We start from the raw sequence: 24951 nt of genomic DNA on the forward strand, positions 1-24951 counted from the left end.
GTATATGCTTTATGATTAATTGTTCTATATCCTGGAAACAAATCTTAAACTGAACCTTGAGGTCTTTAAGAAGAATGGAGAATTATTTTGATAGAATACTACCCAGGACAGGGATTTCAGAGAGAGTCGTTCTCTCTTTTTTGATTCAAGACTTTCTGAGGAAAGCAGCCTTGTCTGACAACTAGCTTTCTGCAGAATGCTTCTCTGCAATGCACCTCTAGTAACATTTTGTTTATTCTAGAAAAGGGTGAAAGCTTTCCAACTGGTCAGCATGTTTAGTAGAGACTTGAGACCTGATTCTTGGTTCTTCGGCTTTCTGGTGAGTTTTACAGTAACTTCTATAATTTGAGTATTTGAGATAGTATTAATGCTTTATATGAATGTTACAAAACATCCTCTCCAACAGGTCGGTAGTCTCTCCAGGAGTCTCTTTGCCTTTGCAGCCCTTGACAAGAATCAGACTTCTAAAGGTTAGTGTTTCTATCAGCACTTCTGCATGTTTTTAAAAGTAGTATTCAGCGCAGAGAAACAATGCATAAAAAGGTGTCCAGTGGCAGAAACAAAGGTAAAGAAACTTTTTCTGATACTGTGTTTTGTCACTGAAATTATATTTGCATAGCTAAGTATTTGCTTGGTTGACTATGAAATTATTGTCTAAAATCAGGTAAGTACTGCTCAGGTGCTAGTCCTTGTGCCACTGTAACTGCAAACAAAACAGATTATTTTGTGCTTGTGAATTGCAGCTGCAAATGCAGAAGCTGGGAGGAGCTGGGAGGTGGGGATACAATGAGAAAATTTGCTCGTACGTAACTGCTTTGAACAAGCTACCCTGAGGGCAATCCCTGGACGTACCACAGCCAGCGTTTCCTTTGGACTGAGCTCAGCATGGTTTTCTGTGTGCCCGGCTCCAGCCCTAGGCCAGCGATCCAGTTTGTGAGCAGACTCACAGATGTCCCTCACTTCAGGTCCAGTATAGTCTGGACTTTTCTGTCACACTGTGCTCACTGAACATCTCCAGGGCTGGATGCGGAAATGAGCTCCTGCCTCCAGCTCCTCTGGGGTGCACCAGGCGGTGTTTGTAAATGCCTGGGGATGCTGCAAGAGACTGACCCTGTAGCGTATGTGGCACAAAAGTGGTTTGGAGAGGCTTTCTGTTTCTCCATATTGCCTGTGTCTTTCTCCAGGTTTTGTTCCTGTCACGATTGAGACCTCAAGACACATGTACGAATATGTGGCCACTGCGTTGGACTGGTGGCATGCAGACAGATACTGTGAACAACGCTTTGCTCAGTTGCTCGTTGAACCCCGAGACAGTGAGCAAGCTTCCTTTAGCAAACTGCTGCAGTCCCACCACATCAGAGGTTCTGTCTGGCTAAATGAAAGGGATGGTGTCCTGCCCAAACCAAAGCGGAGACGTGAGTATAAGCGCATTTGGACTATTTGGAGACATGTTCACTGCTGGATCTTTTTCATTCTGAAAAATTAATCTGACTGGAAAATCTGCCGCTCGTTTTTTACTGTCACTGTGTAACTGTGTAACACCTAAGACCTCTAGTCACAAGCTGGAATTGGCAGTGTGAACAACAGTGATCCCAGCACATCAGCTGGTCACTGTCAAGATTTTTTAATGCATTGTGACAGAAGGGAGTTGCAAAGGGGCTTCTCTGCTCTGTCCTCCTGTACCATCTCCCTGTGAAGCAGGTCTGGCTTTGCTCAGCCTCGCCATTTGTGACCTGTGGGTCCTGCAGAGCAGTGATGTTAGAGACAGGACCAGGAGAATGGGTGTTCCCCAGCAGCGAGGCACCGTGTGGCAGATGCCTCAAAGGTCTTATTTGACTACGCTCTTGGTTGCTATAGCATGGGATGCTTGAGAACATGCTGTTCCTTCCATATTCACTGTTTGCAATCCTATTTGCTAGAAAACTAAGTCTCTGGAAATTACACTTGCTGATGCAATCTCAGCTTGCCTGCCTTCCTGATCCCCTCCAGGCATGGGGGAAGCAGAAGCCTTGCTGAACGCTTACAGGATGTCCTTGCCTGCGGGGCCCATGAGTTCTTAGCTTGAGTAGGAGGCAAATTAAAATGATGGTTTCATCCCAATGGAAAATGAGCAGGCTTTGGCCCGTGCTTCTTCCTTTATGCTGGCTGAAATTTCTCATTCTAGGGGACCACATTGTACCAGTCCTGGTATTCGGACACAAAACAGACACAAAATATGTGAAGGTGCTCTCTGACTTCCCAGCACTGCCTGCTGTCACAGCCTGCTCTCACCTCCAGTGGGACACCAGGACCCAGGAGATTGCTACCATCTTCTCCTATGCTGTGCCGGCTTTTATTAATGAGTTCCAGCTCCGAGGCTTTGTCGATGAGGAAGGCTTTGTTCGATTTGCTCTCATAGTCCATGGGCACCATTCCCCATACCTGCCCGTGTTCCGTGCTGATGGACAGTGGCATCACTTCTGTGTGACCTGGCAGCAGGAAAATGGGACCTGGGCCATCTATGCCGATGGTAAAAGGAGGGCATCTGCCAGCGGCTTGTGTGCTATGGGGTCATCTGCCCCCCAGGGCATCTATGGCCAGGGGACCTTCATAATTGGGCAGGACCAAGATTCCCTGGGGGGCACCTTCAGGGAGAAGGAGTCCTTCAGTGGGAACATCACTGACTTGCACATCTGGCAGAAAGTCCTCAGCGTGGAGCAGATTGAGAAAGTTCGGTCGTGCTGGGTGGTAGAACAAGACCTTGTATTTGGGTGGAGCTCAAACGCTCTGGAGGTTGAAAGCACCGTTCAGGAAATGACCGCCCAGTTTCTTTGCCCAGGTAAGTCTCATTACCCTCGCTCTTCAGCTCCCTTCTGCAGCGGCAGCTCAGCATGCAGGGATAGTCCGAGAAGCCAATCCCATCCTTAGAGAGGGAGTTTGGTGCGGTTTGTGGAATGATGCTTCTCCTCTGGGAAGGAAAGCAGAAGCACATTCAGAGCTGGGCTGGGCAGTTTACAAATCGTACTTAGAGGCACAGTCATCCCTAAAGCTTTGGTCATGAAGACCCCTGCAATGACCCTGGCAAAGGCAGCTGTTCCCATGTCCTGGGCTATTTCCAGGTGCTCTCTTCTACTGGGAGAAAAGGCTTACTCGTCAGTGGTGCTGTTTCCTGGGGTTTGCACGCCCGGTGCTCCGATGCTCTGCTGGGGGGAGGGATTCTGTCTCCCAGCCAGGCTGGCGCGACGTTACTGATAAATCACAAACTCTGGACCTGGCACTGCCGCCTCCTCCGAGTTCCTTCTGGAGCGGGTTTACCAGGCGGGTCGGGAGCAGTTTCTGAGCCCAGACCCTGCTCTGCGCCGGCTTGGGGGCTGCTTAAGGAGCAGTGCACAGAAAAGCAGTCTGCTTTTGTCTTCAACGGGGTTTGTGGATTGCTTGCAGGAAATGTGGTACCTGCTGGGGATGGAGTGTCTCTGGGGGACCTGGCCCTTCTGTTTGTGTGTGTTTCCACAGGGCCTGTTGAGGAATGCCAAGTTTTTGAAGTTGGCAGCAGTGGATTCAGTTACGCATCTTGTTTGCAGTCTTTGCCTTTTATCTGTCGCTACAGAAAGGGTACAGCATCTGTTATTTATTTATTCGCTACTTCCACTGCGTTCGCTCCTGGAGGTCCTAGCTAGGCTGATGGGAGTGATGTGGAGGCCTTGTGTCTGCTCTGAAGAGATGGCATGCAAAAGCTGCTGTAGCTGTGACTTTGCTTCAGTTGCATGCACTCTGACAGGTTACTTTGCTATTCTCCGGTTAAGCAGTGGTTGTACGTGTTACATGGCTTCTGGATGCAATGCTGTAGAGTGACTCCCAGTCCAGGCATCCCCCAGACTCGCTGGCCAGGGGGACATGGGGAGGAGGCAGAAAAGAAGTGTTAGACTGTCTCTCCAGACGGGATCTTGTACTAGAAATAAAATACAGCTGTGAAGTCTCCTCGTCCTGACTGTCCTACAAACTTACCCACCATCTGAGGCCCATTCCCCAGGCTTTGAACATGGCATGTGCTAACCACGCTGCTAGACATCACAGCAATGGTTATGCTTTTGTTTTATTCTCAGATGCATACTGGCAACTGAAAAAAGCTCAGCTGGAATCCAGCCATTCGCTTGTCAGCCGTGTGAACGTGCTTGCAGGGAGGACTGTGGTGAGTCCCGCAGCCCCAGCAGTGGCGGCTGGCACGGGGAGCGGGCAGGAGCTGTTGGGGTGGACTTGCTGGCACCTGCTGGTGTTTGAGGTCACTTTGCCAGCAGTGATGCCCGTGGCCTTTTCTCAGCTGCTGTCAGAGAGTGTGACCAATACAGCTTTAACTCGTGCTGTGATCAAAGAAGTGAAGTGTTGCTTCAGGTTGACTCGTCTCACTGTGGTTGAGAGGCTGGACAAGAGAGTTCAAAATGCCAAGGCAGATCTCCTTCCCCTAAGATACGCCTGGCTGGCTAGGCAGGTGTCCTCACACTGGCGAGGGCATGCAGGGCATTGCCAAGGCATAGCTGATGATCAGGCAGAATCAGGGCTCTGCGCTGAACTAAACCATCTTTTCCATGGCAGATTCCTGAGAACGTCTTCACAAGTGATGTCCAAGACATGAACCTCTCTGTTGCTCTTGGTGCTCTTGATGTCTTAGCAACAATTCTGAGAGAAAGAGAGACACCCGTGCTGGAGTCGTCTGACCTCCTTGTGGTGCTTCAATTACTAAAGCAAGTTTCTGATGTGGAAGTCCAGGAGGGAGAGGAGCTGGAGATGTTGGAGCAGTTGGGCCAGTACTACGTGGAAGTGACTGAGTTAATCTTGGAAGAGCAGAATATTGAAACGTGGTCATCAGTCAGCCAGGTAACGGTGTCACCAGCACTCTGGCTGCTGTGTGCCACATCTGTTCACCTTGTTCTGTGTGCAGCTCCTTGGTCTGCTGTATGGCCACAGGGTCAGGACTGTCCTTGCATGGTCACATGTAGCCTTTCTGGCCGCATTCTGGAGCTTGTGAAAATGCTGTAAACATGGGCATGGAGCCTCTTTGCCAGCTCAGATAAGGGCCAGCTGCCTTACTGATGCCTCATGTGTTGGAGGTGCGAATAAGTTCGTCTGCAAACAAGTGCAGTCAAGTGGTGCCTTCCTTGCAAACACCTCCAAAGTCTCAGCTCTCTTCAAGTTTCTCCACTTTGTTGGCCTAGATTTACAGGACTACACACAGTTTGCAGATTCCCCGTGCTTTGTAGATTCCTTGCTCCAACATCCTGCTGTCTCTTGCAGGGCAATGCCCTTCACTTTACAGTTTGTTGTATTTTCCATGGGTGGGCTGCCAAGGACCTATCTTTCATCAGCCCCCACGCTGTTCAAAACACGGTCAGGCTTTGTGTGAGGGATTTCCATCATCCCATCCCCATCAGGAATTTCTCTGTTGGTTTCTACCCTTCTCACGCGGGTCTTTTGTGTCTGTTGTATGGCCTGCACTCCCCACCTGTCTCTGGGAAATGTGTGACAGCATCTGGCCTGGCCAGTGCTCCAGGAACCAAGCCAGAGACCTCCAGAGACGAAAAGATGCTGAATAGTTCAAGTTTACCTCATCGCTTAGCTTAAGTCTCTGTGGCCACAATTACTCACAGCTTATCGATAGTGGCATAAAACCAGCTCTGGCCCAGTTTAGCTGGTGCAGCAGACGTATCTGCTGAGAGAGAAAGGGTTTGACTTTGTGTACTACGGGGTGGCACTTGTGCTGCCCAGCACACGCAGGACCTTGAGCAATGGGGCCAGTCACCTGCTGCACTTCCAGCAGCAGAGCCTATTTCTGGGTGCAACCTTTTCAAGGAAGAGAGGATGGTTGTTCTACAGCTTTGCAAGAATCAAGAGTCAGGTCTAAAAAATCAGTACTTTCTTTACATATGGTTATTTAGTTATTTATTTCCATGCTGGTTTAATGGGTTTTTATACAGACCAGCAAGTTTCCCTCATTGCCAGTCTTGTCTCCGTTGCTGAAGGAACTGGGAGCATCCTTTATTGGAGAAATCAAAGAAAAGCAAAGAAAAAGCCTTGAGTCCCAACTTCTCTTTTACTGCCAAGGACCAAGCATTTAAGAAAACTCTTGTGACCTGTGGGAAGTGTGAGCTGGTGATGCAGGTGCTGATTTCCATTGCGCTCTCTGTGTTTGCAGGTTATCAGAGGGCCCATGGCTGTTGTTGAGCTCTGCGACAGAATGGTGTCACACTTAGCCCCACTGCTTACCTCAGGGAGGACAAAGATCACGATCCAGCACGGGAATGTCGGTGAGTGGCACTGGCAGAGTTGGGGAGGGCATCTCACCAGGACCCAGCTTAGTCATCCCATCTGGTTCCCATTGCAAGTCCATTCCTGGCACCTCTCCTCCTCTGGCTCATCTCTTGCTAACCTTACAGCCTTCTCTCCATACCCTCCGTGCAGAAGTGTCGCAGTGTGGGAGTCATCTCTCACAATGTGGATTGTAAGAAACCTTTGGGTGCAGGAGACAATCCAAGTCCAAATGCACATGGTTTGCACTGAAAGGGATCTGTCTGCTGCTGCTGTGAGTCTTGGCTGGGGTTATAATGTCCTTGTGGTATTTTGCTGTAGCAGTAGCTCTGGAGGAGGGCTGAACCCTGGTTCAGTACCTGGTTTTACCCCTCCACAGGGATGGAGGTCAGGAAGCTGGAGCTGAGCAGGCAGGAGCTGAGCAGTGAGGCATACCTGGTCCAGAGCTCTGAGGAAGGCAGGCACGACCTCATTGAAGTTCCAGCAGAAGAAATGCAAAGACTGAAAGCCAGAGGTATGTTATAATGCCTGTGCTTCCCTGGGTCTCCCCACGGCACTTCTGCAGCATCTTCCTTAATGGCAGGAACTCTTTACCCTGCACACCTGCAGTCTGGAGAAGTGTGGGGAGGAGATGCCCTTGGTGAATGGGAGATGGGCTGTAGGGGAAAGATTATCTACAGCCCCTCTACAGGCGCAGCTTGGAGCTGCGGTGCCCTGGACCCCCGGTATCACACCCCCGGATTGGGGCAGGGGTGCTGAAGCAAGGCCTGCTCAGAGCTGCCCTGCGTGCTCGCACCTGCCCCGCGTGCTCGCGCCTGCCCCGCCATGTCCTCTCTGTCCAGGTCTCCGCAGAGTCACCGTGAAAAACATGTGGTTTGGCTACGGCTCCCTGCAGCGCTGCCTGTCCGGCACCAGCAGCGGTGCTGTCTTCCAGGACGTGGCCGCCTCTGACGGAGGCCAGAAGTGAGTGAAACAGAACCGGCCCCGCATCCCAGGGCTGCCCCCTTCGTACCACCGGAGAATTCATTTCCACGTCTGTGCCGAGTCTCCCAGGGTGTCTGTTTTGGGGTCATCTCCACACTGCTCCATCCCATCCCGTTTGTCCTTGTCCCCTGCTTTCTCCGGTATGTGTGTGGTGGCCGGACAACAGCGAGGGGCGTCAGCGCTTTGTGGAGGCCGAGGCCGGGGCACGCCGAGGCGGCGGGGCTGCCGGTGTGCCTCGAGGCACCGCCGTGCCCCCTCGGCGTGCCGCTGGCTCCCTGCGGCTGCCGGCTCTGCCGCGGCGGGCTGGGGTCGGAGCCCGCGGGGGCTGCGGCAGGGTCCCCTCCGGCTGGGGCAGAAGCCGCCGGAGCCGGGGTGGCTCTGCAGGCGGCGGCTGCCCGGGGGCCGGGGCAGAGCCCCGCTGCTCTCCGGGAGCGCGCTGAACGCTAGGTGGGGATGGCCGCCCGCGCATCCCGCTCCTGCACCGGACCTCTGGCTCTGCCACGGCGCTGCTCCGCCGCCCGCCCCTGGGGATGCGCCGGAGCCGCTCTGTACGGTCGGCTCCTGCGGGGACGGGGAGCGGTGGTGCCTTCCGCTTGCCAGTTAGTCTGAGGTACTTCTGCCCTGTGCCCGGGCCCTTCGCTCGTGGCCCCGAGGCACGCCAGGAGCGGCTCTGGGTCTCTCCGCCTGTCTGGTATAACGAGAGCTCCTGTTTTCTGAGCACGTCTCGTGGTTCCCCTGCCCGTGAGCAGCATGCTTTCCCTCACAGGTACCTCGGCACCACGGTGGGCACTGCTGTGATCTCCTCCGCTCTGCTCAGCGACTACCAGGAGATTAGCACGTCTGTGCGCTACCGCCTGCAGCACCACGTCCAGGTACCCCCAGGAGGGGCTGTGCTTCCCCGCCACCTTCCCCGCCAGCGGCATCGCGCAGCCTGACCCGGCAGGCTGTGCCCAGCCTTTGCTCCAGGCCCCCAGAGCTCTTGGACTTAGGGGTGTGCCATGCCCAGCTCTCTCACCTTGGCTCCAGTTTCCCAGGGGAGGCGTTTGTCCCATGCTGACAGACCTTGCTGCAGCCTAGTGAGCGAACTGCATCTGTCTGCATGCAGTACGTGCATGGCTGTGTAATCTCTTCTCCCTCTCTGCCTGCAGGACCTGCCCGATAAGCTGGTGGGGCCCATCTGTGCCTTCTGGAACTTCAGCCTCAGGTGCCTTGTTTCAGTTCGGGTCCCCAGATTTATGAGCTTTTATTTCCACTGCAGAACTAAATATAACGGTAAGAGTAGGGATCTGTAATTCTTTGCCTGCTTTGCATGCTGGCATTCTCTATCTGCTGGAAGAGAGCTCTCTCCTGGGAAGATTTCCTTTGGAAAAGACAGTCACAAGCAAGTGACCTTTAATGAGATAGATACAACTGAAATGGAAAGCCCTAGTTAATTATGATTGCTCCCTGCAACAAAGAAGAGTTGGTCCATGATATATAGCTCAACAGACATGCAGGACTCCCAGCCTCGTAAATACTGCTTGGCACTGAGATGTGTTTTTGCTGAATGTCACCGCAGTGAGACCACTGGGACTGTGATATATTATGGATTGGTAATTAAGTCATTCAAGTGAAAAAAAAATCTCCTTAGAGTCACAGTCTTGTAACAGGCATGGACCACTTCGGGGAAGGTGGGAAGAGGGTGTTTTTGGAAGCAGGTGGTTGCTGCACAAACAGTTCTACTATCCCCGCTCTGAATTTGCTCTTTCCTTGGTACTGGGGCAGACTCAGAGGGGCAGTGCTGCCTCGTGAGGACAGAGCTGACCTGGTACAGCCTTGGTCCCTGCACAGGGAATTTGGATCTGGAGCTGCCCGGGCAGCGCAGAGCAGCTGGCTGGCTGGAGACAGGCTGTCTTGTCCTGAAAATCAAGAGTCCAGTGGAACCGCACAGGGCACACGGCAGGCCGGGCTGATGCAGAGGCTTAGACATGTCTGGTCCAGTGATGCTCTCGGTGAATGTGCTGTAAAAGGAGCTCTTCCCAGAGCCATGCAATTACCAGGTTCTGTTTAAAGCAGTGATGGCTGAACTGTGCTTTTTAACGCACACATTGACACTAGACCCGTTTTCTTGTGCACATCTGATGGATAAGGCATATCTGCTGAGGCACAGGGTGAGCCTAGGGGAAGTCCATATGAAGACCTGTCTCCAATACCCTCTTCTTCCTTGTTTCAACTGCTTCTCCTGGGAGAATGAAATTCCCTCAACGACTTGGCTTTCTGTTGAAATGGATGGTAATTTCCATGTGTTTTCTCTGTTTTTTCCCGCATGTTAGCCCAGATGCTGGCGGGATGTGGTCCACAACCGGCTGCTCTGTGGTGACATCTCTCCCGGACTCCACTGCCTGTTTTTGCAACCACACCACGAATTTTGCTGTGCTGCTGCAGGTGTACGAGATGCAGGTAAGCGAGGAGCCTTTCTCTGCTGGTCTGTGGGGTGGATGCCAGAACTGTGAGCAGTCTGTGGTTAATTTGTGAGGGTTTTGTGTCTTCTGTTGTTTCGTGATTGGAGCAGAGGACCACCAAGGAGGAGCTCACGCTGCAGACCTTGACTTTTATTGGCTGTGGAGTTTCCTTCTGTGCCTTGATAGCTACCTTCATTTTATTCTTGGCAGTTGGGTAAGAAAAGTCCAGACACTTGTAGCCTTCTCTGTAATTTTTTGCTTCAGAACAAGTATATAGAGAAGGTCTCCTTCATCTGTGTGGGGTGATGGAGGTGTGTGGGGAGGGGCTGGGGAGCTGGACTGGTGGTCGGTAGCAGAAGAGAGGGAGGGCAGCCATTGTCGTTGGCTGGGGAGGGGGTGCAGTGCTGTGGAGATGCTTGTATGAGCTGTGCACACACCTGAGTGCCTGTGGAAAGATGTTTATCAATGACAGCATTTACCATAAAATCTGCTCTGCTGGAGTTAATTTTTGTCAAATAAATGGAGCAAAGACTATTTCTTCAATTGCAAACCCTTCTGTGTGGCTCGGCAAGCACTGAGATCTGCCTCGTGAGCACAGCAGTGGCTCCCTCCACCTCCTCCTCGCTGCCTGTTCCTTGGAGCAGCGGCCAAGGTCTGAGCAGCTGTACCCCAGCGCTTCCCCCGCACCAAGTGCTTGCACACCAGGGCAGTCCCTGCCTCGTCGGACTGTCGTCTTTGCAAAGAGACTGCAGGTCACCCAGGCAGGTCTGCACGGCCCAGCAAGGACTAGTAAGAACATGTGCACCCTTTCCTCTGGCTGCCGCTGAGGAGTCCCTTTCTTCTTCCTCAGCGTCCCCAAGAGTGAACGAACAACGGTGCACAAGAACCTGATCTTTGCATTGGCTGCAGCAGAAGCTCTGCTCATGTTCAGTGAATTGGCCAAGACCAACCAGGTAAGGTCACTAGAAAGCGTCCCGTTTGGCCAGCAGCACCGGGCCTGCTCAAGCCTTATTGTCAGAACAAGCAGAACAAGAAGTGTTCTGCACATTCTGCCACAGGATTTGCAGGTTGCCGTCTTCTTCCTGACCACACACTCTCAGAAGCTCCCAGAGGACTCCCCCTCCTGACACGGCATGTGATTTCTCTTCTCTCCAGGTGGTGTGTTTCATGGTCACCGCCTGCCTTCATCTCTTCTTCATGGCAGCCTTTTCGTGGATGCTGGTAGAGGGTCTTCTCCTGTGGAGCAAAGTGGTAGCAGTCAACATGAGCGAAGACAGGAGAATGAAGTTCTACTATGTGACAGGCTGGGGTATCTACAGACTCCTCCGCCTTGGGCACTCGGAAAAACGTGTCCATTTTTCCTCTAGCAAAAGTTTCAGTAGGGGAGATTCCCCGGTAGCGGTGCTGAGTCACACAAATGTTTGGTTTGATTCAATACGAGCGCTAGATGCCTCTGCTCTGCCGAGGCTTTCTTACCTTTATTTGTCAAATTGCCAGTCTTAGAATGTAAGTTAAAAAGCATTTCTGTTATTTTTCTAAAACCAAGAGTTCAATACCAAAAAATGGAAGAGGAAGTTTATGGTAAGTTCTTGTTCTTGGGGGGCACTACTACTGCCCGATAGTAATTAAAATATAGATATATCCCCAACTAAGCACCCTTTGTTCTGAGTGAGCCCTGTAGGGACATAGAATTCATTTGAATAAGCTGAGTTTCATATCAAAGAGGAGCCTCTTTAAGTCAGTGCTCCTTGCAAAACACACACCTAGCTGGACATTGGACAACTGGTTAAAATATTTTGGATTGTTTTATGTCTTTGATTGTCCACTTTGTTAAAAAACCAATCTGAGGAGTAAATTGCTTTGATCAGGACTCAGGACTTGGAATGCTTTATACCTAGAAGGATGATGCTGACAGCGTATAAATCTGGTCTTGCAGAGCCGGGACAGATTTCAGCTGCAGTAAATTGATGTTGCTCATGGGGCTTCAGAGGCTAAGCTGGCTCATGCTGGAGCGTGTCTGGTCATGGGGGTTTTGAAGCAATTGTCTGGAGCGCAGATGACCTGCATGGGTCATCTCAGCTTTTCTTGGGGCTTAATCTCTGTTCTTTTTCTGCAGGCCTTCCAGTTGTTATCGTGGGTGCGACCCTTGCAACTTCCTTTAAAAAGTATGTGGCAGACAACCATTGCTGGCTGAACGTTCAGACCAATGTCATCTGGGCCTTTGTTGGGCCTGTTCTCTTCATCCTGGCTGTAAGTGCCAAAACCTGCCGGGAAGGTGTGATTCCTTCGTGTCTGGTTTTAGGAAAGCATTGCAGAGTCAGGGGTGTCAGCACTTCTCTCGCTAAGGTGCTTGCTTGCAGGGCTCAGAGTGCCTGCGGCATCTGTAGGAGAATTTTTGTTATGCTTTATATATAATTTCACAACACAAATCTCTTTAATCAAAGCAGCTTTTTGATAGAAAAAAACATCCTTTAAGAAAATTATGCTGACTAGTTCTTGTTTTGCCTGTTAAATTAGGAATGTAGATAAATGTGTAGGTTGACGGTGACGTTGCCTTAACTAAAAGTCTGATTAATATGGGAACGTCTGCATCCTGGAAGTAGGATCAGCATCATTATACAACAATGTAGTAGCAGAGAAAGGTGCAATATTTAAGGAGTTTAGAGTAGACACTTAACAGAGAAGACATTCTGCAAGAGAAGTTTTGAGATAAGTTTTATAAATTTGATCCTTGTGTGGATAGCTCTATGACCTATTTTATTCACTGCTTTCTCAGGAGTGATAGGTTTCTCCCTGAGGTCTGAAACTTGGTTATTGAGCTCCCAGCAGAAAAGACTCACCCACTGGAGCTGAGATTACAGAAGGTTACTGGGTCCAATGGCTCTTCTCTCACAGGTGAACACCTTTGTGCTGCTCCGGGTGGTGATGGTGACTGTGTCCAGTGCTCGCAGGAGATCCAAGATGCTGACGCCCAACAGCAGCCTGGAGAAACAGATCGGAATACAGATATGGTGAGCAGGGAAGGGGCTGGTTTTCCCAGCCATGGCTGCTCTGGGTGTGAAATGGTGGAATTACTGTGAAGCTGAGCGCCTTGCCTTGGCGAAGTGAAAGGCCATGAGCTGAGGGAGTCGGGGCAGAAAGAATTTTATAAGCTCTGAGCCACAGAAGCGGCTTCTTTCCGCTTCGCAGAACGTTGCAGTTTGAAAGGGTCGTAACTGATTTTATCTCACACCCTAAGTGTCCTTAGCATTTGTGTGTGCCCCGCAGAAGGATGCCAGCTATAGAGAGTGCCAGGGTTTTGGCTATTTGCCATTATAAAAAGCATTTTCTGTATGAGTTTGGGACTTTGTGCATTGAAAGTACCCTGGTGGGGATTACATACTTGGGGAAAGAGGCGATGTAGTCTTCTGTAATCAGTCAATATAGAGAAACCTCTAAAAAACTGCTGCTTGAGTCATTATTTTATCATCCTCTGTGAATCTTTATTGTTGTTAGCTGGCGCCGGATGCCCCTGCTAGACACGCATTGTTCCCCTGTATCATAAATAAATTTTCCCAAATTTACAGAAGCACAAAGATAGGGCATTGCTGGAGGGCAGGGTGACATCCATATGCTAATAAAACAAATACAGAAGCCCTCTTTGTAGCAGAAATTGGGGGAAAAATAGCTGTTTTCTCATGGCTAATGATGTCAGCGAGCTCCTTTCTTGCTAAGTCTCAGTGATAAAGAGCAGAGCTGGCACACTGGGGGCTGGGAGGTGAAATGTTTGGTTTTTCCTCTCTTAACTGATTTTGTTTGCAAAGGAATTTGTTCCATAGCTACCATCTTGGGTGCCTCTTGGTGGACGCATTGTCTGAAAGGCGCTTGCTGGGGGAGGAAAGCCATCTCCAGCGTGGAGGCAAGGAGAGGTTCTTCTGAATCGCAGGGTGGAGGCCAGGGTGCTCCTAAACCCGTGGAGCCATTTCCAGGGCAGATGCGCTCACGTGCTCTGTAACCTAGTGCAGACGCCCCAGGCAGATCATGGCGAGACCCTGGGCAGGGTTTGCAGAGCCAGCAAGGCCGTTTGGCAGGCTGGGGCACCCTGGGCTCAGGGACGTGGGGCGCAACAGGGACCCCCAGGGCGAGCTGGTGGCTGGGAGGTGGGTGCCAGCGCGCAGTGTTTCAGTTTTGAAAAGCGCCTGGGTAACGCCGAGCTCTTCCTCCTGACAGGGCCACAGCCAAGCCCGTCCTGGTGCTGCTGCCAGTGCTGGGGCTGACCTGGGTGTGTGGGGTCCTTGTCCACCTCAGCATCGTTTGGGCCTATGTCTTCATCGTGCTGAACTCCCTCCAGGTGAGTCCTGTACCGGGTGGATCCTCACACCACAGCAGTTGTCTGCAGTTTCTTGTGCTTCAGCGTACTCCACCAGTCCTAAGAGCCAGGGACATTCGTCAGCTCTGAAGCCCAGCCCAGCTTTCCCAAGCCGCTCTGCTGTTTTGTCTGAGGAAACTAAGTTCATGCTGCCAAGATATGAAATACAGCCCTGGAGACCTTGGTCATCTCCTGGCCCTTCACCACCAATCTCTGGAATGTCTTACTGGTGCCACAGCTCTCCAGTTTGAATCTTGTTTCTCACGTTAGATTTTCTGACATTAGCGTGGTTTCAAAATGACACTTCCCAACTGACACGCTTGTAGGGAGCTTCATTAGAGTTTTGGTTTCGTCATTTAACAGATAATTGAAATGGTAACTGCCCAGTTTAATGGGGCAGACATCCCACCCGCTGTTTGAGCCCCATTCCTACAGGGTGGGCCGTGTGCGCCAGCATCGCTCTCAGAATAGGGCTGTTCATGGAGAGCGTCTCAAAAGCCACTTCCAGCCATAGCGTGTTTGACTGCTGCTTAGATGGTGTGTGTTCTACAGTGCTTTTCGTCTGGTTCATGTTCCGACAAACTTAGTTGTGGCCTAAGAACTGTACGGGCAGAACCACCGTCCCTTTGCCTGGAGGTCAGCTTTATTGAAGGGAGGCGAGAAGTAGAATTAAGAATCAAGGACTGAAAATCTTTACCGCAAAAATTTGTATTGTCTGCAGCCATGCAGCTGCTCCCCATGGATGCTCCCAGTGCCCAGTGAGAGCTGCACTGGAATCCGATGGGATGCAGGAGTGTTAGGTGGCACAGATTGCAACGTGGGCTGGTGATCAGGGCCTCGCACAGGGAGGCTGGAAGGATGTGTGCGGTTTCTAGCTCTGATGTGCAAGACCTTGGGTGAGTCATGTCATCTCCTTCAGTCTTTTAATGTCTCTTCAGGTAGCATCTGGCTACGTTTTTAGGGCTGTTTGCTTGTCTCAGTGTATTCCAGGGCCATGGCTGTGACTCCTGAATGCTACAATACTTCAGAGTTGCGTTGTTAATGTGTTAGTATTAATAGGGATCTCTATAGGGCAGAAAGTAACCCCGGTGTGTAAAGCAATACTTAATATTTGCTTCTAAATTCACTGGTTTCATCAAAAGAGTTTACAACTTTAACCAGCCGGTATGTGGTTAAGAGAGCAAAGCAAATTGTGTTAGTCACAGCAGGCAGGAGCACTGGGTGCTGCAGTGAGGTAGAACAGTTCCCAGGACCTCAGGATATCTGAAAGCCAGGGACACACGGTGACAAGAAGTCCCAGCACGTGTGCTTGCCACCTGCGATGCAAAGCAGCGGCGGAAGCTGTCCAGCCCTCGAGAGGACGCAGCTGCAGATGGAGCTAGAGCAGCACCGAATGCTGCTCCGGGCGCCGCGGGGGCAGGAGCCGGCCCCGGGGGCTGCGACCCTGCCAGCGGCGACAGCACCTGGGGGTCCCCACACTGCCCCTCCTGTCCCGCTGCGCTCCGCAGTCACGGCCGTGTCTTTCAGAGTGCCTTGCCCAGTGCTCGAGGACAAATCCTGCCCCAGGGGATCCAAGTCAAGAGAGCAACTGCGTACTACCCTCCAGACCTGGGATCCAAAGGGCTCTCCAGCTGTCTCCCTTTTTGCTTTGGATTCAGTAGAAACTGGCTCCTGCTGTAGCTTTCGCTTACGGAGCGGGAGAGTTTGCAGCGCTTGCCTCTGGCATACTTGGCCGGTTTCAGTGTAGCATTGGCCCAGCTCTCCAAGGGTGAAGTGCAGGCGTTACCACCACGTGCACAAGATGGGCGGTTGCTCCAGGGATGTTCTGCCTGTGGCTGGCGTGGGTCCAGCGGCCGGGTGCTGCTCACGCACATCCGTCGGCTCTCAGATGGGGATGTTCCAAGGCCAGACAAGGGCCACCTCTCCGCATCTCTGCTATTAAGGATATCAGAAGTGTGGCAGGAGGCCTGTCCTGACCGTAATTAAATACAGCATCAGTTCTCCTTGCCTCCTCATGCTATGCTTAGGTTATTGAGCAGAAGAGAAGTCCAGGCTCAGTGTTGTGAAGAGGTGAGGTGAGCACAGCAGAGAACAGCACCAGCATCTTTTCATTCACAGAAGAAAAGCATTTCTCAGCTTGAGTGAACCCCATCAACATCAGTAGAGCGGCAGATCAGAGCACCACGTCCCAGCACCATCCTGGCAGTCTTCCTCCGCCTCGCTTCAGTGTTCGTGCTGTATATCACATCAGAGGGGTCCCACTGAGGATCTCCAGCTTGGATAACCTTCAGGAGAGCTGCTCTCCAGTAGCACCCAGGGCTGCTCTGTCCTCTGCAACCCAGCACTGGCAAGGGAAGTCCCATGGCAAGTTCCCTGGTTCAGTGACTGCTAACACCCCTTGGCCTGGGCATTAGTCAATGTCAGTGCCCAGACTGCGTGCTCCAGGGCTCAGCCTTTGAGCCATCGCGGGTGCCCGCAGAGGGGCTGTGGGGTGCTGGCTGTCATAACGTGGGATGCTGGGCATACGTGGTTTTTTCCTGGAATGAATAAATGTGTCCTCCGGGTGGTACATCTCCTGAAACTCTCTCTCACAAGCCATGACATCTACCTTGGGTGAGATAGGAGCTGAGGTGTTTGCTGGATCAGGATTTGTTTTCTTCCCTTACTTTCTAAGTAACTGCTTTTGTTTCTCTTCTTTCTCCTCAAGCTCCATAGGAGCCGTGGCTGTTGTGTGCACAGACAGCTGAGGGTTTTCCATGGATATGCTGTGCTTCTTTGCCTTCTGTCCCTTGATTATCAAGTTCAGCTCAATTTGCAGGTTACCCCAGAAGAGAAATTGTGATGCTGGTGGGAAGCTGTGGAGTTGAGAGAAAGCAGGGATAAAACCATCCCATTTCAGCCCTTTTGCTGACTGTCTTATGGATCGCCTTGGAATTTCCTTTAAGGCCAGCGTGCTTCTTCATGCGCGAGTGTCGTGCAGGAAAGTTTTGCTGCTGTGGTTGTTTGTTTGTTTGGCTGCTTTCTGTTTATCTGCGGAAACCAAAGCCTGTCTTCAAGGTTACTCTGTGCGTCGACACCAAACATGACAACTCCTTCTCCAGCCAGGCAGCACAGAAATTCGGACAAATAACTGAAAAGCAACACCAAGCGGTGCTGCGCCGGAGGTGGCCGTGGTGGCTGCCCCACAGGCTGGCGAGCAGGCGGCAGCACCTTCCCTCCAGCCCATGATTTCGGAGGTAGCGGCACCAGCACCCTGCCAAGCACCGAACGCTGGGCGGGGGTCCCCGACGTTAAGAAACAGCGTAGGTAAAACCTGCTGGCTTCACTTGAACTTGTAGAGCTGGAAGGGCGGTCCTGAGGCTGGCTCAGGGCAGGGACTTGCAGAGCCACTGGCCCACCTGCGGTGAGAGCGGAGCAGGAGACGGCATCGCTGCCTGGTGCGGGGCGCGGAGCGCAGCGGGACGGACGGACACCAGGCAGGAGCACCCATCCCACTCTGCGGGTCCCGGCATGTGTCGCGCTCTCGCTTGTGGCCATCCAGCGCCTGCTCCACCGTGAGCGGGGAGCCGCAGGGGCCCGGGCATGGCGGGCCCTGTCGGGAGAAGATGGCGTGCGGGCAGGAGCGCAGGCAGGAACGTGGGCAGGAGCGCGGGCAGGAGCGGGCTCCTCCAGAGCTGCGGCTCTGCTTCCGCCTGCCACTGCAGCTGGGCCTCCTCTCCTTCCTTGCTCTCCTCCCAGCCGACCTCGCTGCTCCCCCCCTCCCCGCGCTCATCCAGAATGATTATTTCAAGGAAGACCTGCCTTGGCAGCCTGACCAGAAATCTGGTCTGGGGGAGTGACCAGCATTGCTGGCTGAAGGACAGGTCATGGCACGGCGCCAGGGTACTGCTACCATTACGCCTGCCAAGAGCTCGCAGATGAAGAGCCGGACTCATTGAAGACAAGATGGATTACTTTTCTTGCTGCAGCTGATTTATCTAGCTGCGATAACAAACACCCCACAGATACAACATAAATCTGGTGGACCAGATAGGGCTGTGTTAAGGCGAAAATCGTTGGTTTGGAGCTGTAATTAGCCCCAAGCTGTGGCCTCCAGGCGATGCTTGCTCCGGCCCTGCCCCAGGCGCTCTCCCGGAGCACATCCCGCACCGGCCCCGGGCATGTAGCTGTGGCCGAGCGTTTGGTTATGGCAGACTGTGCCGTTGCTTGCCTGTCCTCAGCGTGTGCATGCAACAGCGCCGGTTCGGCGGGTGGGGAGAAGGTGGCCGGGACTGTGCTGCCGGAGCGCTGGCGTGCCGGAGCGCTGGCGTGCCGGCGCGATGGAGAGAGCTCTGTCCAGACGGGCACTGAGCAAAGCCTCTGGGTCCGCACCCCACTGAATTTGCATCACAGGGTCCTGTTAACTCTGTGCTCTGTCACTGCGTGGGACAGGGGAACTGCCCCCGGCATCATGCTGCGCTTGGTCTGCGGAGGCTGGCGAAAGCCCCCCTCCCGGGGGTGGGCGCTCGGCGGGAAGGGAGGTCTGCTTCCCAGATTTCAGTTCCCATTGCAATTAAGTCCTGGTGTTTCCTGCTTCTGAGATCTGAAGAAGGTCTCTCCCGGGGGATTTTGCATGCACGAGTGAACGGGAGTACGGGAGAGCTCGGGCTCGAGGAGCTGAGTGAGAGATGCCCGCTCCCCCCGAATGAAGTGGGGGGAGAGGAGAAGGAAGAGGGAGCGGGGCAGGAACTGTGTCTCCTTTGGACTCTTGGTGAAGAGCCTGGTCTCAAGTGGGGTTTTAAGGAAGGTCCTTCCTGCCCGGCTGTCCCGGGCTGTGCCGTGCCCTCCATCTGTGCCTCTTCCCCTTAGCCCGGTCCTCACCCATTCTCGTGCTCATCAAACTCATTTCCTCCCATGCAAAGTAGCACAAACCAGCTGTGCATCTCTAACCCTTCTGTGCTCTCTCCTTCCCAGGGCCTGTACATATTCCTGGTCTATGCAATCTATAACAGCGAGGTAAGAGATGCCCCTGGCTGAGGCTCAGTCACTCTTCAGAGGAACTATGAGCAGCTGAGGGGTAGCTGGGCTTGTAGTAGGTGCGACAGACGGCATAGCCCCGGCTGCGCTTCTGCGACAGCGGTCGCTTTTTCGCTATGACTTGCTGGAGGATCTCTTGCTCTGCTAGAGCTGCTGCGGCCCTTTCTAATGTCCTTGCTCTGTTCCAGGTCAGGAATGCCATCCAGAGGATGAAGGACAAGAAGAAAGCACTCTCGTTCACAGTAAGTTGCAAGGGAGTCCTGCTACTCGGCTTCGTTTGTCATGCACCCACGAGAGCGGGGCCCCAGATGTACGTTTGGTCTGCTTTGAGGAGATGATGTTGGAAAGAAGTCTTTTTTTTTTTTGTCTCCTTTCTTTGCAGTCCTGCTGGACACTGCAGACCCAAAGATAATCTACCCTGATTAGGCAGCAGCCTGCTGTACCAGGGTGGGATGGGAGTCAAGGTCCCACGGGCCCCAGTGCAGATGAAATCGATATTTAAAGTTGGGCCTGCATCCGGCTAAGATGCATGTTGCAGTTTTCACTGTCCTGTGTCTCTTCCCCGACATTACAGAACTGCTCTCATCCTACCAACTACTTATCAAGCCCAAGAAACACGACCTCCTGGGAGACAGGGAAACTGAGTCCTTCTGCAGCCGAGAGTGCCTTGCCGAGCCCTGTGCAGAAAGACCGACCAGTGAAGAACATCACCAGCAAAGGTAAAGAGGGTTGTTGTTGCTGTTGGCCCAGGCTCTGTGATGAGACCTCAGTAAAATCGTTATTCCCAAGGCTTGAATTTTAGCGCGCGTTCACTTGGCACTGTGTTGAGCCCATGGGCACACTGTGCCTGTGTGAGCGCTTGGGGTCGGGTGCTGCAAGTGCAGCACGGGACGAGGGATTCCCGGGCAAGGCAGGGATCGTGTGCCTGTGGATCGCAGAGGGATCAGGTTCGTGCCTGCAGGCTGGCTGGGCATGGGGTCTCATCCCCATGTTACGCAGCATTGCATTCTCTTGAGGCAAGAATCCATGTTTGTGTCTTAAAATGAATTTTCTGGAGAAGGCTAGGCAAAGGTGGCAGTAGGAAACAGGGTTTTTAATTTCGGGGAAAGAAGGTGTTGCAAACTCCGATGAGTTTGTGGGTGCAGTTTATGCAGGTAACCCACCTGCTTTGCTTCAGTGGGAGATACTTAGGGGACACAAAGCACCGAGGTCTTGCTAAAGCATGAATATTTCTACTCTCTAGTCTCCAAACTCATTGTGCTGCTTCGCTCCCTAGGAAATTTTGGAGCCAAAATCCCCATGGGAATTTCATCAATTATGTCACCCGAGAGACCGGTATGTAACGTCTGCAGTTATTCTTCCACCTTCATCCATACACAGAGCATAGTAGTTATGTAGGAATGGTGTCTAGCGGTTCCAGTGAGGAGCTGGGACTCGGGACACCTGGTAGCGTTACCAGTTCTGGCACAAATTCAATGTTTTATGTTGAGCGAGTCCCAGAAGCTGCCCAACTCATTCACCCTGTGCGGGGACTGAGGGTAACGCCGATCCCCTCTGTCCCGGGGTGTTACAGAAATTGCTGAGCGCTGGTGAGGGACCAGGCAGCGTGCTAGCACGGCATGCGTGCCCTCCTCCCGAGGGCCGGGCGGACACACGGCCTGTCTATCAAAACCAAGGAAGTTTTGATACATATCCTGAAGATTCTGGTTTATTAAAATACATACTCGTTATTAGCAGTGTATTGATTTGAATCATTTAAATCATTTGAGATGCACGTTTTCGTGCCCATGGTGGCCGCTCCTGGTGGAGTCAAGCCAGATGCTTGAACTGAGCGTTTGCTGGCTTCTGCAGGAGCGTAAGGTGCAGAGCGAGGTGGGCTGGCAGGCAGGGGCTCCTGGCCAGTGACCCGCCTCGGCTGTGCCGAGAGGGCAGGGCTCGGACTGCCGGAGCTGGGGCTGGCACGGGCAGGGGCAGGCAGCACGGCGCAGCACGGGCCAGCGCATCTTCTGGGGCGGAGAGGAGGGGACCCAGGACGGCCAGTTTCCAAGGTGAGAGCTCCCGCCTGAGCCCATGGGCAGCCAGCCCCACGGCCGCGCCGGGAGGGCGATTGTAGCAGGGGCGTACGTGAGCAGAAGGAGCCAGTGAATTGGAGCCAGTAAAGCATCAAGCAGAGGTTGGTACAGATCAAGGCAGGAGACGTGCCCCAGGGACAGCAAATTACAAGCGGGCGGTAGGCGCTCGCCATCGCTGCGGCGGGCGAGCCGCGTTCGTCCAGGAGGGCAGGCTGGGTTGTGTTGCCTACAGGAGCGCGATGTAGAGCTCAGCAAGCTATGGCCTAAGCGAGGAACAATTTAAATTTGACTACTCTGATATCACTTCCATCTCTCACTATTGAAATGATCATCAGTCCTTGTGCACTTGACGTACAAGTGCTGTAATTTCCTCAGGATAAAATCCAACACTACTTTCATATGAGTCTCTCACTGAAGGATCTCTCTCTCCCTCTCTAATATTTATCCTTTGAAAACCTGTGTCACAGAGACAGCTCTTATTTATCCAATAGATAATACTTCTATAGCGGGCATATCTTTTTGAAGCCACTCAGTAAAATCCGTATTTTCATCTCTCATGATTTATATTGTGGTTAATGCCGTTCCTCCCCTCGTGCTGAACGCCAACTGGGATTCATTTGCAGCTGATGCTTTTCTCAGCCAGCCAGGTGCTGGCTGTGTAAACCGGGACCAGGGCGAAGCGCCTGGCACCGGAGACGGGATGTGGGCCGAAGGGATTAGCGCAGGGGCCTGGGTTCCCCGAGGCGGGGAGCATTAGGAGGCAGCAGATCTGCTAAATGCCAAGGCCGTGGCATTTCCTAGCAGGCAAAGACAGAAAGCGCTTTCCTCCGTGTGAGGGTCGCTGAGGATTTCGCCGCATCTTTGCTGCTTAAACGTTGCCTTCAAAAGGTGAGGCGGCTGCGGCCGGTGCCTGCCTGGGGAGGGGGAGCACGGCCCCTGCCCGTGCAGAGGCAGCTGCGGCAGCGCGGCGCTCGGAGCTCCGTCAGTGCGAGCCCCGCGGTGCCGAGCTGGCCAGGGCTGCGGGAGTTTCCATCCGAGCCCCACGTCCACCGCAGAGGTGGTCGGCGCAGCTGTGCCGCGGGCGGTGCCGGATGGGTGCTGCTCTCTGAGCTCGGCTGTTGGACAAGTCCGTGCTGTTTTTCCTTCTCCTTGGCTAAATGAGTCATGGCGCTCACTGGAGGAGCGGCGAATTGAGAATGTCACTGGCAGCTGCACAATAGTTTGGACGAAGAGAAGATGCTACTTAAAAACATTTGAAAACACTTAAAATGACAAAACACTGAGCGAGTGAAGATACAAACACAGACGAGATGTTCTTTGTGTTTCAGCCTTTTTAGATGTTGTTTGGTGATATTTATTGCTGAGGAATTTCACACCTCACAGAGCATTAACCATCACTTAAGCACAGGGTGCAGGCTTGTGCCTGCTCTTCCCACCACTGCACAGGGGAGGAAGTTCTCGCTCCTCTTCTCTGGCGTCGTCCTGTGGTCTCCAGCACGGTGTCCGGCCCGCGGGGTCACCTCGGGGCCGGAGGGGTCCCCGGAAGGGCGAGCGGAGCGGGGCGGCAGCTCACCCCGCGAGCACTGCCGAGAGGTGCCGCTGCGTCTGGCGGCACGCTGCACGGTGCCCGTCCCTCAGGGCTGGGATGAAGGCTCCGGTTCGCAGCGGGTGGGAGGCTCGGTGGGAGACACAGCAGCGGGGTGCTGGGGGGGCCTGCCTGGCCCCCGGGAGTGTGCCGGGGGTTGCCAGCAGCAAAGCAATCAGATCCATACCTTCTGCTAACAAATGTTCTCCCCTCTTTCAGGCTGTAGAGCTGACAGCGTTCAAATCCTCAGGTAACGTTTGCCCACATCATTTTCTTTAATTTTTGTTACTGCTGATGCTGGTCTCTGTGGTTGCCTGGGGAGAGCTGCCCGGAGGGCAGGTGCTTTTTGCTCAGGCTTTAGGAAGCGTTTTATTTCCAAACTGCGCTGGTGGGTGCAGTCCTGGCCAGGCTGTGGGGAGATCCGTGTCCCCCTGAACGGATCAGGGAGAGTCTCGGAGAGCGCTGGTGGCTCAGCCGAGGGTGCCCATCTCACAGCACCCACCGGGTTTCTCCCCGCGTCTCTGCCCCTTTCTTGCTGCCGCCCGGTGCCTGCAGCTTGCTGCGCACTGGCTCCCTGGGCCCCGCCGCGGCGGCGAAGCGGCGGGTCGCGGCCGTGGCCGGCAGCAGAGGCGCAGCGGGTGCCCGCTGCTGAGCGCTCCGCCTGCGCACCCCGGCCGCGAGGCACGGCCGCGAGGCACGGCCGGCCGCGGCACGCTCGGAGCCCGGCAGCACCTGGGCTGCTCCCGGGGGGGCAGCAGCTCTTTGCTGCCACGGGGTACCAGCAGCTGCTGCCGAAGGCGCTGGCGGGCGTTACAGGTGACTTGCTCCCAAAGACGGGCAGCCAGGAGAGGTGGGGCGTTCAGCCGGCGCTGGATTTATGAGCTTATAAGCAGCCGTTTAGCTTCCTTTGTTTCAGGTTGTAGAAAGGCCAATGTCACCATGGAGGTGGATAGAATTAAAACCAGAAATCCCTCCTAAGCCCCAGACCTCTGCTCAACTGCAGCGCTGGGGAGAGGCCGGCCTGCCGCAGCTCCCTGCTCCCACCCCGACGTCCCTGCCTGCCCTTGGGCAAGTCACCCGCTCCTCTGGGCACGGGTGTAGCACGTTTAGCTTTACTTTTTTTACCAAGCGCTGCCGAGTACTCCCAGCACCCTCAGTGTGGTCTCTGGATGGGGTCACTCAAGCAGACAGTGCAGTGAAGAAGGTCCAGGGATGGCCCGATACTATTTTTTCTGCATTGTTACAGTTTCTTTTGTCGAAGGAAGGAGTGCATTAGCAGGTTTCTGATTTTGCTCCACATTAAGTGTCTAAGCAGGGCGTGCTTAGACTATTTTCGAGACGATGCCACCCAGAAGCATTGCAGCTTTCCTCCCCACAGTGGACACATGAGCAAGGCAGAAACGGTGGCGTCCGGGAGTAAAAGTGCTGCGGCATTTCAGGCGTAGCAGTGGGGTCTCAGAGACAGCAAGACCTGCACCCAGCACGTGCATTTGTGCTCGGTCCCCCGCACCCTCACCCTCAGCTGCTCCTGCGTATTTTAATCTAGCCACATGTGTAATTAAACTCCAGCTGTGCAAAGAGGCGGGTTGTTCAGTTTGGTTTTGTTTTCTCAGGTAAGCCCTCAGCATATTTTTCAAAGCCTGGGTCTGCCCAGAGGCCGGTGGGGACGCCGGGCCGGGCTCGGCGCCTGCTCCCTCACACGCCGGCTGATGCACAACGGCTGCAGAAGCAGCCGCTGGGTGCATGGCAGCGCCGTGCACGACCACCCTCTCCGCGAGCGCCGAGAGCGGCTCCTCGCGCGTCGCGGGGCAAGGGAGCCCTCGGTTGGGCAGTCCTTCAGCCCGGGGCGAACGAGAAGATCTCCTTGAACCAGAAGAGCACTCTTCCGCACACTTGTGTACGTGCAAGCCAGCGTGCGGCACAGCGCCGGTGCCGGCTACGCTGCGCTGCTCCGAGGCACCGGGCTCAAAGACAAGTGCTTCCAGCCATTAACAGCAAAAATAAAAGGCAGTAATGCCCACCCGTAGCAATGCCTGGAAGACCCCAGGGCAGCTCAGCGTCGCACAGGCTCCCGTCTTCACAGAGCAAAATGCCGTGTAGCTCTTGGGGACGACAGCTGCCGGGGGAAGCAAACCGTAAGCCTGGTGCTTGATGATGAACGAGTGACAAATCATGCCAACAGACACTGCTTCCCCTCTTCTGTTTGTTTTCTTTCACAACAGTTTA

At 53.5% G+C, this 24951-nt stretch overlaps 1 protein-coding gene across 1 annotated transcript; it reads left to right on the forward strand.

Moving 5' to 3' along the window:
- Window positions 1–271: 271 nt before the first annotated feature.
- On the forward strand, window positions 272–24597 carry ADGRD2 (adhesion G protein-coupled receptor D2; the record flags this gene model as incomplete). Its single annotated transcript, XM_082008830.1, has 25 exons — window positions 272–319; window positions 407–470; window positions 1185–1415; window positions 2165–2818; window positions 3493–3591; window positions 4083–4168; window positions 4570–4851; window positions 6167–6278; window positions 6659–6793; window positions 7122–7242; window positions 8030–8135; window positions 8412–8467; window positions 9576–9702; window positions 9815–9918; window positions 10555–10657; window positions 10860–11013; window positions 11821–11954; window positions 12600–12715; window positions 13914–14034; window positions 19006–19047; window positions 19257–19310; window positions 19643–19787; window positions 20345–20403; window positions 22945–22975; window positions 24030–24597. The coding sequence occupies 25 exons, from the start codon at window positions 272–274 to the stop codon at window positions 24143–24145; spliced, it is 3300 nt and encodes a 1099-aa protein (XP_081864956.1). The 3' UTR covers window positions 24146–24597.
- Window positions 24598–24951: the final 354 nt, after the last annotated feature.

Source organism: Phaethon aethereus, assembly GCF_964289735.1.
Source record: "Phaethon aethereus genome assembly, chromosome: 20".
Taxonomy (NCBI): Eukaryota; Metazoa; Chordata; class Aves; order Phaethontiformes; family Phaethontidae; genus Phaethon; species Phaethon aethereus.